Source organism: Mobula hypostoma, chromosome 2 (genome assembly GCF_963921235.1).
Source record: "Mobula hypostoma chromosome 2, sMobHyp1.1, whole genome shotgun sequence".
Taxonomy (NCBI): Eukaryota; Metazoa; Chordata; class Chondrichthyes; order Myliobatiformes; family Myliobatidae; genus Mobula; species Mobula hypostoma.
This window is the reverse complement of record NC_086098.1, coordinates 109,969,066-109,982,990: the sequence shown is the minus strand read 5'-3', so window position 1 is coordinate 109,982,990 and position 13,925 is coordinate 109,969,066. Positions and strand designations below refer to the sequence as shown.

General features: G+C 40.2%; 1 protein-coding gene across 2 annotated transcripts in view; it reads left to right on the top strand.

Moving 5' to 3' along the window:
• Positions 1–13,925, top strand: part of mdn1 (midasin AAA ATPase 1) — a 181,032-nt gene that overhangs the window by 144,009 nt on the left and 23,098 nt on the right. For both annotated transcript variants that reach the window (XM_063040373.1, XM_063040372.1), the window contains exons 79-88: positions 746–1,231; positions 1,735–1,949; positions 2,055–2,186; positions 3,398–3,582; positions 4,595–4,756; positions 5,311–5,448; positions 6,285–6,423; positions 11,225–11,406; positions 12,614–12,751; positions 13,417–13,555. In XM_063040373.1, the coding sequence (XP_062896443.1) occupies positions 746–1,231; positions 1,735–1,949; positions 2,055–2,186; positions 3,398–3,582; positions 4,595–4,756; positions 5,311–5,448; positions 6,285–6,423; positions 11,225–11,406; positions 12,614–12,751; positions 13,417–13,555 (1,916 nt within the window). The remainder of the gene's footprint in view (positions 1–745; positions 1,232–1,734; positions 1,950–2,054; positions 2,187–3,397; positions 3,583–4,594; positions 4,757–5,310; positions 5,449–6,284; positions 6,424–11,224; positions 11,407–12,613; positions 12,752–13,416; positions 13,556–13,925) is intronic.

The window sequence follows — 13,925 nt, the reverse complement described above, 5'->3', positions numbered from 1 at the left end:
GTGCAAATGCAATGATGGCACTCATTTCAAGAGGACTGAAATATAAGAGCAGTGAGGTAGTACTGACACTTTATAAGTTATTGGTCAGACTGCAGTTGGAGTATTATGAGCAGTTTATGGTTCCTTATCTAAGAAAAGATGTGCTGGCATTGGAGAATATCCAGAGGACACTCCTGAGAATTATTCCAGGAACGAAAGGATTAGAAGATTAAGTGGGGGGTCGGGGGGGTGTCTGGATCTCATTCATATCTATTGAATATTGGAAGGCCTAGATAGTGGCTGTGGTGAGGATGTTTCTTGTAGTGGGGGAGTCTAGGACCAGAGGGCGCAGCCTCAGAATAGAAGGACGTCCATTTAGAACAGAGACGGGGAGGAATTTCTTTAGCTAGAGCGTGGTGAGTCTGTGGATTTCATTGCCAAAGACAGCTGTGGAGTGCAAGTCATTGGTATTATTTAAAGCAGAAGTTGATAAGTTCTTGATTACTAAGTGTGTCAAAGGTTCATGGGAGAAAGCAGGAGAATGATGTTGAGAAGGTTAATAAATCAGCCATGATGGAATGGTATAGTAGACTCGATGGACTGAATGGCCACATTCTGCTGCTATATCTTATGGTCTTACTGTATTAAATATATTGTTATTTCATTGGGGCAACTATATTGTTAAATTTTCTTTTATCTAGTTTAACATCAAAATGTTGTACAGAATTCTGAATCCTCTTTTCTAACTGTTATTCATCCATACTAGGCATCTAATTAAGAGTGTACAGGAAATTCAGACAAGGTTGGCAGGATTCAAGGATCATGATGTCGCTCTTCCACCTCAGAATGGCGTTAAGCTTTGGATGGACCAACTTCGTACTATCTTCATGAAACTCATAATAACTTTGGAACAAACTTTGTGGTTTATGCAATGTTGTCCAAAACACCAGACAGCTGAAGCACATCAGGACATGCCCATTGGAACTCCAAAAATGGATCACTGCAAAGGAGACTTGGAAAGTGCCAGTGCGGCAGCAGCATCTTTGCCTGAGACTTTCGTCAAATTTCACTTGACAGTCCCTACTCCCTTTGTGGCCAATCACTTTCCTGATGCTTGTAATATGCAGCAAGGAGATGCAGCATGGAAACAAATAACCAGTCAGATTGCAAATGTGTTGAAAGCTGTCAAGGTAGCAAAGGCAGAATTGGATGAAATGAACCATCAAACAAGGAAAACTTTACTTTATTCTTGGTAAGCCTTGTTATTTTATGAGGGTATTGATAAAGGGGATAGTTTGGGTACTTGACAATCAGGAAGCTGTGGGTCCATGTTCTTTATCACTGGACACAGAATTTCTAGAAAAAAACAATCCATCCGACAGTGGTACCAGTAAGGGACTGAAAGCCACTAACAAGAGTGAATCAGGAAAACCTTAAGGGATTCCTGCAGTTCATTCTATCAAGATTATTACTAGAGAAAGTACCCCAAGTGCCCTTATTAAATCCATGCATCATCCAGAGTTAATAGAGGATTAGGAGCAAGGTGTTTTATTTTTCTCTCTGCAGTGTTTGAATCTAGAATGTGATTAGACTTGGCCTTTATCACTCTTGGAGTGAAATTGGTGAAGTATGGAGGAAGTTGGTCACATGTGATGTGGATGCAAGGGAGGAAAATGTCTTGGGGTTCTGGTTTGATTGTCCCATTTGATCTTGAGTGGAAACAATGTGATTCCTTTTCCATTTTTATTTTGGCAGGACATGTTTTGAGACTTGTTCATCAGGGATTGGTTGCTTAAGTAGAACGATAATTCAGCTGCAAGATATACAAGCCATTTTTGCTGTAGCTGGTTCCCAGAACGCTTGCTGTCCAGTATTATTCAGCAGTCTAGAATACGTTAAGAAGGAAGCTAGTTGTGCAGTGACTGAATTTACAACATGGGAGAAAGAACTCCTGAATCTGACTTTTGATGGTAAGAATTATATGTGTACAAAAGTAAAACAATATACTTTCAGTGTATTAAATTTGCCATGATGCACATTATGACTTACTGATGTTGCATGTTTTTAAATTCTAGATTCCAGCGTGGATTCAGAAATGGATTTCTCTCTACTAGTGGAGCCGGTTATTAACACAGTGCTTTGTGCAGTGCAGACTGTAGTGAAAGGGCAAAAGGAAGAAACTGAACAGGAACAAGGCCAAGCCATTGGTTGGCATTTTAATTTTAAGCATTGCTACTTTTAAATTTTCAAAGGTTATATTAGTGAGTGGAATGCTGCTGGACAGTTGTAGCGTAGTTTAAATTGTTACTTTACTATCACCATTTAAAGCCTATTGAATCTCAAGTTTCTCACTGTCAGAAAGCTGTTGCCAGTTGTGTTATGGAATGCTCAACAGGTATGCCATTTTCAGATGGGCGTTTCAGATAAGTAGCTTGTAAAAGCCAATAGAGTTGGGAATAATTTTGAACAGTGGGGCAGTCAGGTTTAGTTTGTTGGCTCTATTTTCACAAAAGTCCAGTTTATTCCATAGAATTTGTGTAGTAGCAGCCATGCTCTTTGTTAATCTCTGAAAATACATTGTGATCTGTCCTCCCTCACCATCATTCAGGGCCCCAAAGAGTCCTTCCAGGTGAGGTAATATTTCACCTACAAGTCTGTCTGGGTCATCTACTGTATCCAGTGTTCCCCGTGCAGCCACCTCTACATCGATGACAAATAATGTAGATTGGGGGAACCATCGAGCACCTTCACTCCGTCTACAACGGAAGATTTCCCAGTGGCCAGTCAATTTATTCTACTGCCCATTCCCAAACTGACATGTCAGGCTACGACCTCTGATACTGCTATGACAAAGCCACTCTCAGGTTGGAGGATACATACCTCTTATTCTGTTTGGGTAGCATCTAACCTGACAGCATGAACATTAATTTCTCCAACTTCCAGTAATTCCACTTCTTTCCTTTTCCATTACCCATTCTGGCTCCCCTCTTGTCCCTTCTCCTCACCTTCCACTGGGCCACTTCTCCTTCCCTTTCTCCCATGGTCCACTCTCCTCTTCTATCAGATTCCTTCTTCAGCCCTTTATCTTTTTCACCTATCACCTCCTACTTCTCACATCACTCCCTCCCCCACCCAGCTAACTACCCCCTCACCTGGCTTCACCTATCACCTTCCTGCTTGTACTCCTTCCCCTCCCCTCATCTACTAATTCTGGCTTCTTCCCCCTTCCATTTCAGTCCTGATGAAGGGTCTTGGCCTGAAACTTTGACTCTATTCCTCTCCAAAGATGCTGTCTCACCTGCTGAGTTCCTCCAGCATTTTGTGTGTGTGACTCTAGATTTCCAGCATCTGTAGAATCTCTTATGTTTGTGATCAGTTACCGGTTACTGCATATTAACAATGTTTTCATGGACTATAGGAAATGAAAATGAAGATGAGGGAAAAGTGTGCTCTGTTCAGACTGGATATTTAAGTGAATTTTTGGAGCATCAAATGGCAAATGACATCAGCTCCTTAAACCTCAAGAAAGTTACTGCTGCAATTTCTGACCTTCTGAAAAAACTCATAGATCATCGGCAGGAGTGCACAATAGAAGAGTACCAGGTTGGTTACTTGTTAAAATTCACATCTTGGTTAGAAAGCTGTTGACACCAAATGCAAGCTGAGGTAACCAAGTTCTTAGATTATTTGTATTAGAAATGCCTTAGTTGTGTGTCGTCAGAAACAACATTTGACTTAGTTTATTATTCTTAAAAGGAGAAGTGTTCAGGGGTCATACAGAAGAGAAATGGTTCCTTTCAGCCCACTTAAATCCATTCCGGGCATCAATTAACTAAATATACCAAATAAGCTTACGAGTATTTGGCCATAGACTTAATGGAGTTTCAGGTGCTTATCTTGAGCGTAACTGCTTCCTCCCATCCTCTGAAGTAAATTTCAGTTACACTTTGTTGTGGGATAAAGGCAGGTGTGCAGGGAATTGTTATAAAATCTTCCTCAAATCCCTCCAGGTACCTTGTGCCTTAATTTAAGCCTGTGGTTATGGAGACTTTTTCTAAAAGGGAAAGATGTTTCACTGTCTACCATCTGCTTCCCTTTCAGATTATTGCAGTTTTAATAATGGGGGTTCTTGATCTCTGTGATCAAATGAAAACTGGAGCCTAAATCTGCACCTTTTAAAATGTTAGTAATTAGAATTTAACAAAATCACTTGTCTCGTATTCTTTAGATGGGGACATTTTTCACTCTTATCCCAAATAGAATTTTGAGCAGCCCATGGATTAAGCAGTTGATTGGAAAATTTATTATTGTTTCCTGTAGGGTTTGTAGTTTAAATAGGCATCACTGTAAAAGTAGCTTATGCTGAAGATTGTTGTAAGTTCTTTCCCTCAGTATCTGTGACAAATTATTAAGACTCATAACAAGCCCCTGCAAATTTGCCTCAAACATGTTGAGCTGGTATCTCAAAATTCTATTCTTGTCTTTACCAAATCATTAAAGTTTTTCAATTAACTAGATTTCTAATCATTTCATTTCCTCTTACCTTTATTTGATTAATTTAGTGGTATTGTAAAGAGCCAAAAGTCTAAGTGTATTTTTAATATTCCTTCCTTAGTTGTTCAATCAGAACTGCCGCAGTATTGTGCGACTGCTTCCCATGTTGACTTCCTACTCCGAACTAATCCTGTACTACCTGATGGTTTCCATCACAACTCATAGGAGCACTGGAAAATTGCTTTCCATTTTGACTCATTTATTTACAGACCTTGCTATGCAGGTATGTTGAAGCAGTGGTTTCTATGTGCTTTTCATTAAAATTGATCCATATTTCTAAGTTGAGTTTAAAATCATTTTTCTACCTTTTTAAAGTTATATAATCATGTTTTGTACATTATTCTCTATCCTGCCATCTGCCTCTCAAATACCTATTGTGCTCTTTCTCTGTACAATAAAAGTTATTTTGTTTTTCTTCTCCCCACCCTCCCTTGTATTGGTCACTGGGGGGGAAAAGGCCTGTGGAAAATGAACATCTTGAATGAAGATAGAGTTTGATTGAAAATTTCCATATTTTGGATATTTAAAATGAAACTAGGCTATTTAATAAAAAACATTGATTTTCTCATAAATTAACTGCAATGTACTGGGTGATTTGTTTATACTTGGAATGCCTTTTATTTTACAAAGTTTAGTTTTATTGTAATAAATTTAGTGGAGCAAGTGATTTTCCAGGATGGATGGGGAAGGCAAATAGACTTCAATGCTGACCTTTTTGATGGTTTAACAAACTGTGTAGGTGACAGTATAATGATAAGTGGTATCTTTTATTGCCAGGGATTCTGCCTTCCAAAAGAGTTGATGGAGGATGCAGGAGATGAAGGTTCAACCCAATTCCATGATAATGAGGGTGGTGGTATTGGAGAAGGTGAAGGCATGAAAGACGTTAGCAACAAGATAGAAAAAGAAGACCAGGTATGTATTCAAAATTTTTTACATGTTATATCATGTAACATTTCAGTTAGATCTTCCGATTGATTCTCTAAATATCTGCGCATGGGATCCTTGCATCAGATGTTTCTGTTGCTATGATGTTCATTGACAATTGGCTAACTTTTAATGTTTTTATTTTTTAAAAATTTTGCTTGTATGTAGTTTAGAATTTCTGCAGTGTATTGGTGTGTTGATGATAGAAATATAGTATCTAAATACATACTGTGCAATCAATTTGCAAAATGCCTGTTTTATTTATTTGAATATTTGCATATTTTATATTGTTTGAAGAGGTAATTGAGAGATCGAAGATGGTGTACTATAGCTCCATGCATAATCCAACCTTAACAGCAAATCTTCTATTCTCAATTTTATCTTGACCATGTTAGAAATAGACTGGATTTTACACTTCTAATTGCATCCGGTGTTCTCTTGTAAGGCTGATATAGTAGTGTTAACCCACATTCCTAAGATTACTAGGTGGTAGTAAAACTTTGGAATCTGTTTCTTTTACCTAACTTAAAACAGTCATTTGTTTTATTTGAATTGTAACTCTATTTTGAATGCAGGTGAAAAGGAAAAAAGCTGCTTCTTAAAGAAAAATTTGAAGTAGCTTCAGAATAGCATATTTCTACTCTCAGTCATTTTTCTTCACTTCCTTTCTCGGCCCCCTGCTGCCTTTTTTTTCCTCCCCCATTCCGGCACCTATTTGAGTCTGAGCTTTTCTTCATTGCTGAACTAATTGAGAAGAATTTTGTTGAGTTTGGTAACTGGGTAGTCATCGTCTTTGAAACATTTGTGTCCTTCCTCTGTTTAAGGTTGAAGATACCTTCTGCAAAGACCAAGAAAAGAAAGAGGACCCAGAGAATATGCCAGATGTTAAAGATGAAGAAAATGCCATAGAAATGTCTGAGGATTTTGAGGGAAAGCTGCATGATGGAGAGCCCAAAGAACGAGGTTGATTGTTAAGTCACACTTTGAGGAGAATTTGAACTCATCAAAAATACCAAATCAAATGTAGAACTTCTGTGCATCACACCATCAAAATATTGTTTTGAACTTAAATTTGCAGTTTTTAGAAAGTTGCTTGGAATGGAGCGCAAGAAACATGAATGCGGAGATCCATGTTATATTTTGAACATAGAAAATAGGTGCAGGAGTAGGCCATTTGGCCCTTCGAGCCTGCATCACCATTTATTATGATCATGGCTGATCATCCAACTCAGAACCCCACCCCAGCCTTCCCTCCATACCCCCTGATCCCCGTAGCTGCAAGGGCCATATCGAACTCCCTCTTAAATATAGCCAATGTACTGGCCTCAACTGTTTCCTGTGGCAGAGAATTCCACAGATTCACCACTCTCTGTGTGAAGAAGTTTTTCCTGATCTCGGTCCTAAAAGGCTTCCCCTTTATCCTCAGACTGTGACCCCTCGTTCTGGACTTCCCCAACATCGGGAACAATCTTCCTGCATCTAGCCTGTCCAATCCCTTTAGGATTTTATACGTTTCAATCAGATCCCCCCTCAATCTTCTAAATTCCAACGAGTACAAGCCCAGTTCATCCAGTCTTTCTTCATATGAAAGTCCTGCCATCCCAGGAATCAATCTGGTGAACCTTCTTTGTACTCCCTCTATGGCAAGGATGTCTTTCCTCAGATTAGGGGACCAAAACTGCACACAATACTCCAGGTGTGGTCTCACCAAGGCCTTGTACAACTGCAGTAGTACCTCCCTGCTCCTGTACTCGAATCCTCTCGCTATAAATGCCAGCATACCATTCGCCTTTTTCACCGCCTGCTGTACCTGCATGCCCACTTTCAATGACTGGTGTATAATGACACCCAGGTCTCATTGCACCTCCCCTTTTCCTAATCGGCCACCATTCAGATAATAATCTGTTTTCCTATTTTTGCCACCAAAGTGGATAACTTCACATTTATCCACATTAAATTGCATCTGCCATGAATTTGCCCACTCACCCAACCTATCCAAGTCACTCTGCATCCTCTTAGCATCCTCCTCACAGCTAACACTGCCACCCAGCTTCGTGTCATCCGCAAACTTGGAGATGCTACATTTAATTCCCTCATCCAAGTCATTAATATATATTGTAAACAACTGGGGTCCCAGCACTGAGCCTTGCACTGAGCCCCACTAGTCACCGCCTGCCATTCTGAAAAGGTCCCGTTTATTCCCACTCTTTGCTTCCTGTCTGCTAACCAATTCTCCATCCACATCAATACCTTACCCCCAATACCGTGTGCTTTAAGTTTGCATACTAATCTCCTGTGTGGGACCTTGTCAAAAGCCTTTTGAAAATCCAAATATACCACATCCACTGGTTCTCCCCTATCCACTCTACTAGTTACATCCTCAAAAAATTCAATGAGATTCGTCAGACATGATTTTCCTTTCACAAATCCATGCTGACTTTGTCCGATGATTTCACCGCTTTCCAAATGTGCTGTTATCACATCCTTGATAACTGACTCCAGCACTTTCCCCACCACCGACGTTAGGCTAACCGGTCTATAATTCCCCGGTTTCTCTCTCCCTTTTTTAAAAAGCGGGATTACATTAGCCACCCTCCAATCCTCAGGAACTAGTCCAGAATCTAATCAGTTTTGAAAAATTATCACTAATGCATCCACTATTTCTTGGGCTACTTCCTTAAGCACTCTAGGATGCAGACCATCTGGCCCTGGGGATTTATCTGCCTTCAATCCCTTCAATTTACCTAACACCACTTCCCTTCTAACAAGTATTTCCCTCAGTTCCTCCATCTCACTGGACCCTCTGTCCCCTACTATTTCTGGAAGATTATTTATGTCCTCCTTAGTGAAGACAGAACCAAAGTAATTATTCAATTGGTCTGCCATGTCCTTGCATCCCATAATCAATTCACCTGTTTCTGTCTGTAGGGGACCTACATTTGTCTTTACCAGTCTTTTCCTTTTTACATACCTATAAAAGCTTTTACAGTCAGTTTTTATGTTCCCTGCCAGTTTTCTCTCATAATCTTTTTTCCCCTTCCTAATTAAGCCCTTTGTCCTCCTCTGCTGAACTCTGAATTTCTCCCAGTCCTCAGGTGAGCCACTTTTTCTGGGTAATTTGTATGCTTCTTCTTTGGAATTGATACTATCCCTAATTTCTCTTGTCAGCCACTACCTTCCTTGATTTATTCTTTTGCCAAACTGGGATGAACAATTGTTGTAGTTCATCCATGCAACCTTTAAATGCTTGCCATTGCATATCCACCGTCAATCCTTTAAGTGTCATTTGCCAGTCTATCTTAGCTAATTCACATCTCATACCTTCAAAGTTACCCCTCTTTAAGTTCAGAACCTTTGTTTCTGAATTAACTATGTCACTCTCCATCTTAATGAAGAATTCCACCATATTATGGTCACTCTTACCCAAGGGGCCTCTCACGACAAGATTGCTAATTAACTCTTCCTCATTGCTCAAAACCCAGTCCAGAATAGCCTGCTCTCTGGTTGGTTCCTCGACATGTTGGTTCAAAAAACCATCCCGCATACTTTCCAAGAAATCCTCTTCCTCAGCACCTTTACCAATTTGGTTCACCCAATCTACATGTAGATTGAAGTCACCCATTATAACTGCTGTTCCTTTATTGCACGCATTTCTAATTTCCTGTTTAATACCATCTCCGACCTCACTACTACTGTTAGGTGGCCTGTACACAACTCCCACCGGCGTCTTCTGCCCTTTAGTGTTACGCAGCTCTACCCATATCGATTCCACATCTTCCCGGCTTATGTCCTTCCTTTCTATTGCGTTAATCTCTTCTTTAACCAGCAACGCCACCCCACCTCCCCTTCCTTCATGTCTATCCCTCCTGAATATTGAATATCCCTGAAAGTTGAGCTCCCATCCTTGATCACCCTGGAGCCATGTCTCTGTGATCCCAACTATATCATAATCATTAATAACAATCTGCACTTTCAATTCATCCACCTTATTACGAATGCTCCTTGCATTGACACACAAAGCCTTCAGGCGCTCTTTTACAACTCTCTTAGCCCTTATACAATTATGTTGAAAAGTGGCCCTTTTTTAATGCATGCCCTGGATTTGTCGGCCTGCCACTTTTACTCTTCTCCTTAGTACTTTTTGCTTCTACCCTCACTTTACACCCCCCTGTCTCTCTGCACTGGTTCCCATCCCCCTGTTGTGAACTAACCTCTTCACGCCTAGCCTCTTTAATTTGATTCCCACCCCCCAACCATTCTAGTTTAAAGTCACCTCAGTAGCCCTCGCTAATCTCCCTGCCAGGATATTGGTCCCCCTAGGATTCAAGTGTAACCCGTCCTTTTTGTACAGGTCACGCCTGCGCCAAAAGAGGTCCCAATGATCCAAAAACTTGAATCCCTGCCCCCTGCTCCAATCCCTCAGCCACGCATTTATCCTCCACCTCATCGCATTCCTACTCTCACTGTCGCGTGGCACAGGCAGTAATCCCGAGATTACTACCTTTGCGGTCCTTTTTCTCAACTCCCTTCCTAGCTCCCTATATTCTCCTTTCAGGACCTCATCCCTTTTCCTACCTATGTCATTGGTACCTATATGTACCACGACCTCTGGCTCCTCACCCTCCCACTTCAGGATATCTTGGACACGATCAGAAATATCCCGGACCCTGGCACCAGGGAGGCAGACTACCATCCGGGTCTCTGGACTGCGTCCACAGAATCGCCTATCTGACCCCCTTACTATCGAGTCCCCTATCACACTGCCCTCCTCTTCCTTGCCCTACCCTTCTGAGCTACAGGGCCAGACTCGGGTAAGCTGTCCCCCCCAGCAGTACTCAAACAGGAGTACCTATTGTTAAGGGGTACAGGCACCGGGGTACTCCCTATTACCTGACTCTTCCCCTTCCCCCTCCTAACTGTGACCCACTTGTCTGCCTCCCGTGGCCCCGGCGTGACCACCTGCCTGCAACTCCTCTCTATCAACTCCTCACTCTCCCTGACCAGACGAAGGTCATTGAGCTGCAGCTCCAGTTCCGTAACGCGGTCCCTTAGGAGCTGCATCTCGATGCACTTGGCGCAGATGTAGACGTCCGGGAGGCTTGGAGACTCCAAGGCCTCCCACATCCGACACCGAGAACAGCAAACTGCTCTCACACTCATACTGCCCCTCTCCTCAAATAACAACAGAAAATGAATGCCAAACCTCCCTTGCCTCGCCCGTTTCCGCCTAAGCCAGTTGAGCCGATGAACGTTCGATGCAGTTTGTTTATTTGTGAATATCAAATGGCAGCAAGGACATGTTCACAGTAGCTATGCTGTTTTCTAAATACTTACAGATTTCTAAATTATCGTATCATATCTTAACCCATTAAGTTGCTACATTGAAATTTTTTTGACATCGGGCTTTCTGTTTGGTTCTATTGAAATTGAGTGTAGAATTGTAGCATTAGGTCTTAGCAACATTTCACAGCTAATTGTAGAATGACTCCAACTTGACAGCAGTCTTGAGTGCAGTGAGATTTTTTCAGTTATAATTTGAAATTCCTGTTTCTAAGTGAGTGAATTTGTTTTTGAGTTTTTTGTTGCATCATGAAATATAGTGAATGTAATTGCTCTTCTCAGCTGAGGTGCTTTGTTTTCAAGTGTACTACTTAATTGTCATCAAATTGATACAGATATGGCATTGTTTGGTACTGTTCCGAAACCAGAAGCAATGACCAGCTGTGCAACTGGTATTTAAGTGGCTGATTGTGTTTTTCAACAGGAGAGCAGGATAATGATGAAGAATCAGACAGTGACGAGGAAGAAGAGCTGGATAAACAGATGGGTGACCTGGGTGATGCTGAAGCTGACAAATTAGATGAACGACTTTGGGGAGGTGATGATGATGACGACGATGATGATGCTAGTGATAAGGCTGAGGAAAATGGACCAGGGATGGATATGGTAAGATGTGGGATATTTGTAGATCTATTATTAGCTTCAATGTTAATATTTCTTTGCATTAAAATTTATTTTTTGAAAACTGTGAAATTGAAAATGAAAAATAGATCCAATTCGTATCCGTGAGATTCATTGCGTTCCAAACATATAAATGAACAGAAAGAGCAAAGCAAAGTTTACTGTCATATGCTCAAGAACCTGTATACTTTAGGGCAATGAAAAAGTTATTTGCAGCAGTATCACAGCATCATCTAAGCAGTATTCAAAAGAAATTCAAATTAAGCATACGTTTTACTCAATTTTAAAAGGGGGGGAAGAAAACAGAATTAGAATAAAAACAATCAAGGTCCATTTGAGTGCAAAGTGATAAGAGTCATCTTAGTGTTGCTAAAATATAGTATGGATTACAGTTTTTACCATTTCTCTGTCATGGATAGATAAACATGAACATTAACTTCTGAATTCCCTGACCTTTTCCCCATATCTAGTGTTCCTGGCTTATATTTCTTATAGGTTGTTTTAGATATATTATTTTTAAAAAATACAGTCTTCATTTCATTAGTAAAATAGTTGAAAATTCCTTTCTAATTTGAATTTGAAGAGATGGGCAAGCAGGTAATGGGCCTGAAAGCAGGATGAGTGGTGAAGGAAGTAAACAACTAGAGACTGTCTTGCATCCATCAAAAGCACATGGACGGACAAATTCTTAATTCTTAAAACTTGAAATTTATTTTTGAATATATTTGTTGAGCCAAAGTGTGCTGAATCTATGGAATTCATTGCCACGAACTGCTGTGGAGGCCAAGCGTTAGGGAATATTTAAAGTGGAGGCTGATAGGTTGTTGAATAGTAAGGGAATCAAAGGTTATGCGGAGAAGGCAGAAGAATGGGGTTGAGAGGGATAGTAAATAAGCCCATTATCAAAGGCAGAGCAGACTTGATGAGCCAAATAGCTAAATTCTGCTCCTATTTCTTATGGTCTTGATGTAGAAAACAGAGGCTTCCTCTTTAATATTTAAAGGAGGTTCAAAGAGACTCAAATTAAATAAATATGGAAAGATTTACTTTATATCTTGGCGATTTTCTGAATTTGTCAACATCACTACCACTAAATGAAGGAATCTTTCACTTTAATCTGATGATTTAATCTTTTTCTGGATGTTGTTTTAACTGTGCTTCTAATTTTGACTTAATTTTTCAATTGTTGTAGGAGCAATCAGAACTCGTTGCGAAAGATGACAATATGGAAGCAGGAAATCAAAATGACAGTGATACTAAAAAACGGGAGGAGGAGAAGACAAAGGAAAGAGAGGAAAGCAAAGACAAAATCCATGAACAGTTGGATGAGGTAGTGACACTTTCTCCAAGAGGTGCTTGTATTTGCAGTTACATTAGGAATTATGTACTTCAGACGTACCTGTGCTAATGCATCAAATTGCCACTTTGCCAACTCCAGTTCCCATCTGTCACTCTTGCTAACAAAAAACAACAATGAAAATTCAGAGTACAGAAATTTACTTCCTCCCTTAATTAGCATTTTGAAAACATTATGATGTCCTGACTACCAGAACAAATTTATGAAACTGAACAATCTTGACGAAGGAACTCAGTCCAAAATGTTGACTGTTTATTGCACTCCATGGGTGCTGCCTGATGTACTGAGTTCGTCCCACACATGTATATTGCTTAAGATTACGAGCATCTGCTGAATTTCTTGTGTCTAAAATTTATGAAATGAGTCGACAAATTCCCAAGTAATGGGAATCCTGAAGTAGAAATACCACCTGCAAAGAATAAATTTAGTTTAAAATTTTCATCTCTTGAGTTAAAAAAAAAATAACCCATTAATTTTATCCAAGAAGATACAATGTGTAGGTTTGACTGTTAATGTAGTTTAGACTTTGCTCTGTGTAGAGTTCATCTGAACTTGTTCATAGGCAGATGGTTTATTAGTGGCATTTACACATTTTAAATGAAAATCTGTCTTGGTTTACATGTGTTTTGTTACATTAGCGAGAGTACGATGAAAATGAAATAGACCCTTATCAGGGCAAACAGAAACAACCAGAAGTAGAAGCCTTGAATCTACCCGATGATCTCAATCTTGAAAACCAAGAGGGGAATAAAAGTGACGATGAGCATGAGGAAGAAGGTAATGATGATACCAGTTAGTTATGTGGCTGACTTTAATAAATACAAAACACCCTAGAAGTTAGCTTTTACAGTATTGATGCTCAACGAATATTATTTCAGTTTTAAGAACTGAATGAATGCAGTACTGGATTTAATGCCAAGTTATTTGTTGTTCCTTTCCGTGCCTTGTGGCACATTGAGTGCCAACTGTGTCATTGCATTGGCATTTTTGTCTGTTGTTTTTTTACAAGGCCGAGTTGCTAGCTTGACACTTAACCCAACATGGATGGAAAGCGAGCAAAGAGCCAACTGGATTCGAACCTGGGACCACTGGTCTCAAAGCCCGGTGCTGATGCCACTACATCACTGGCTGGGTAAAAGCCAAGTCA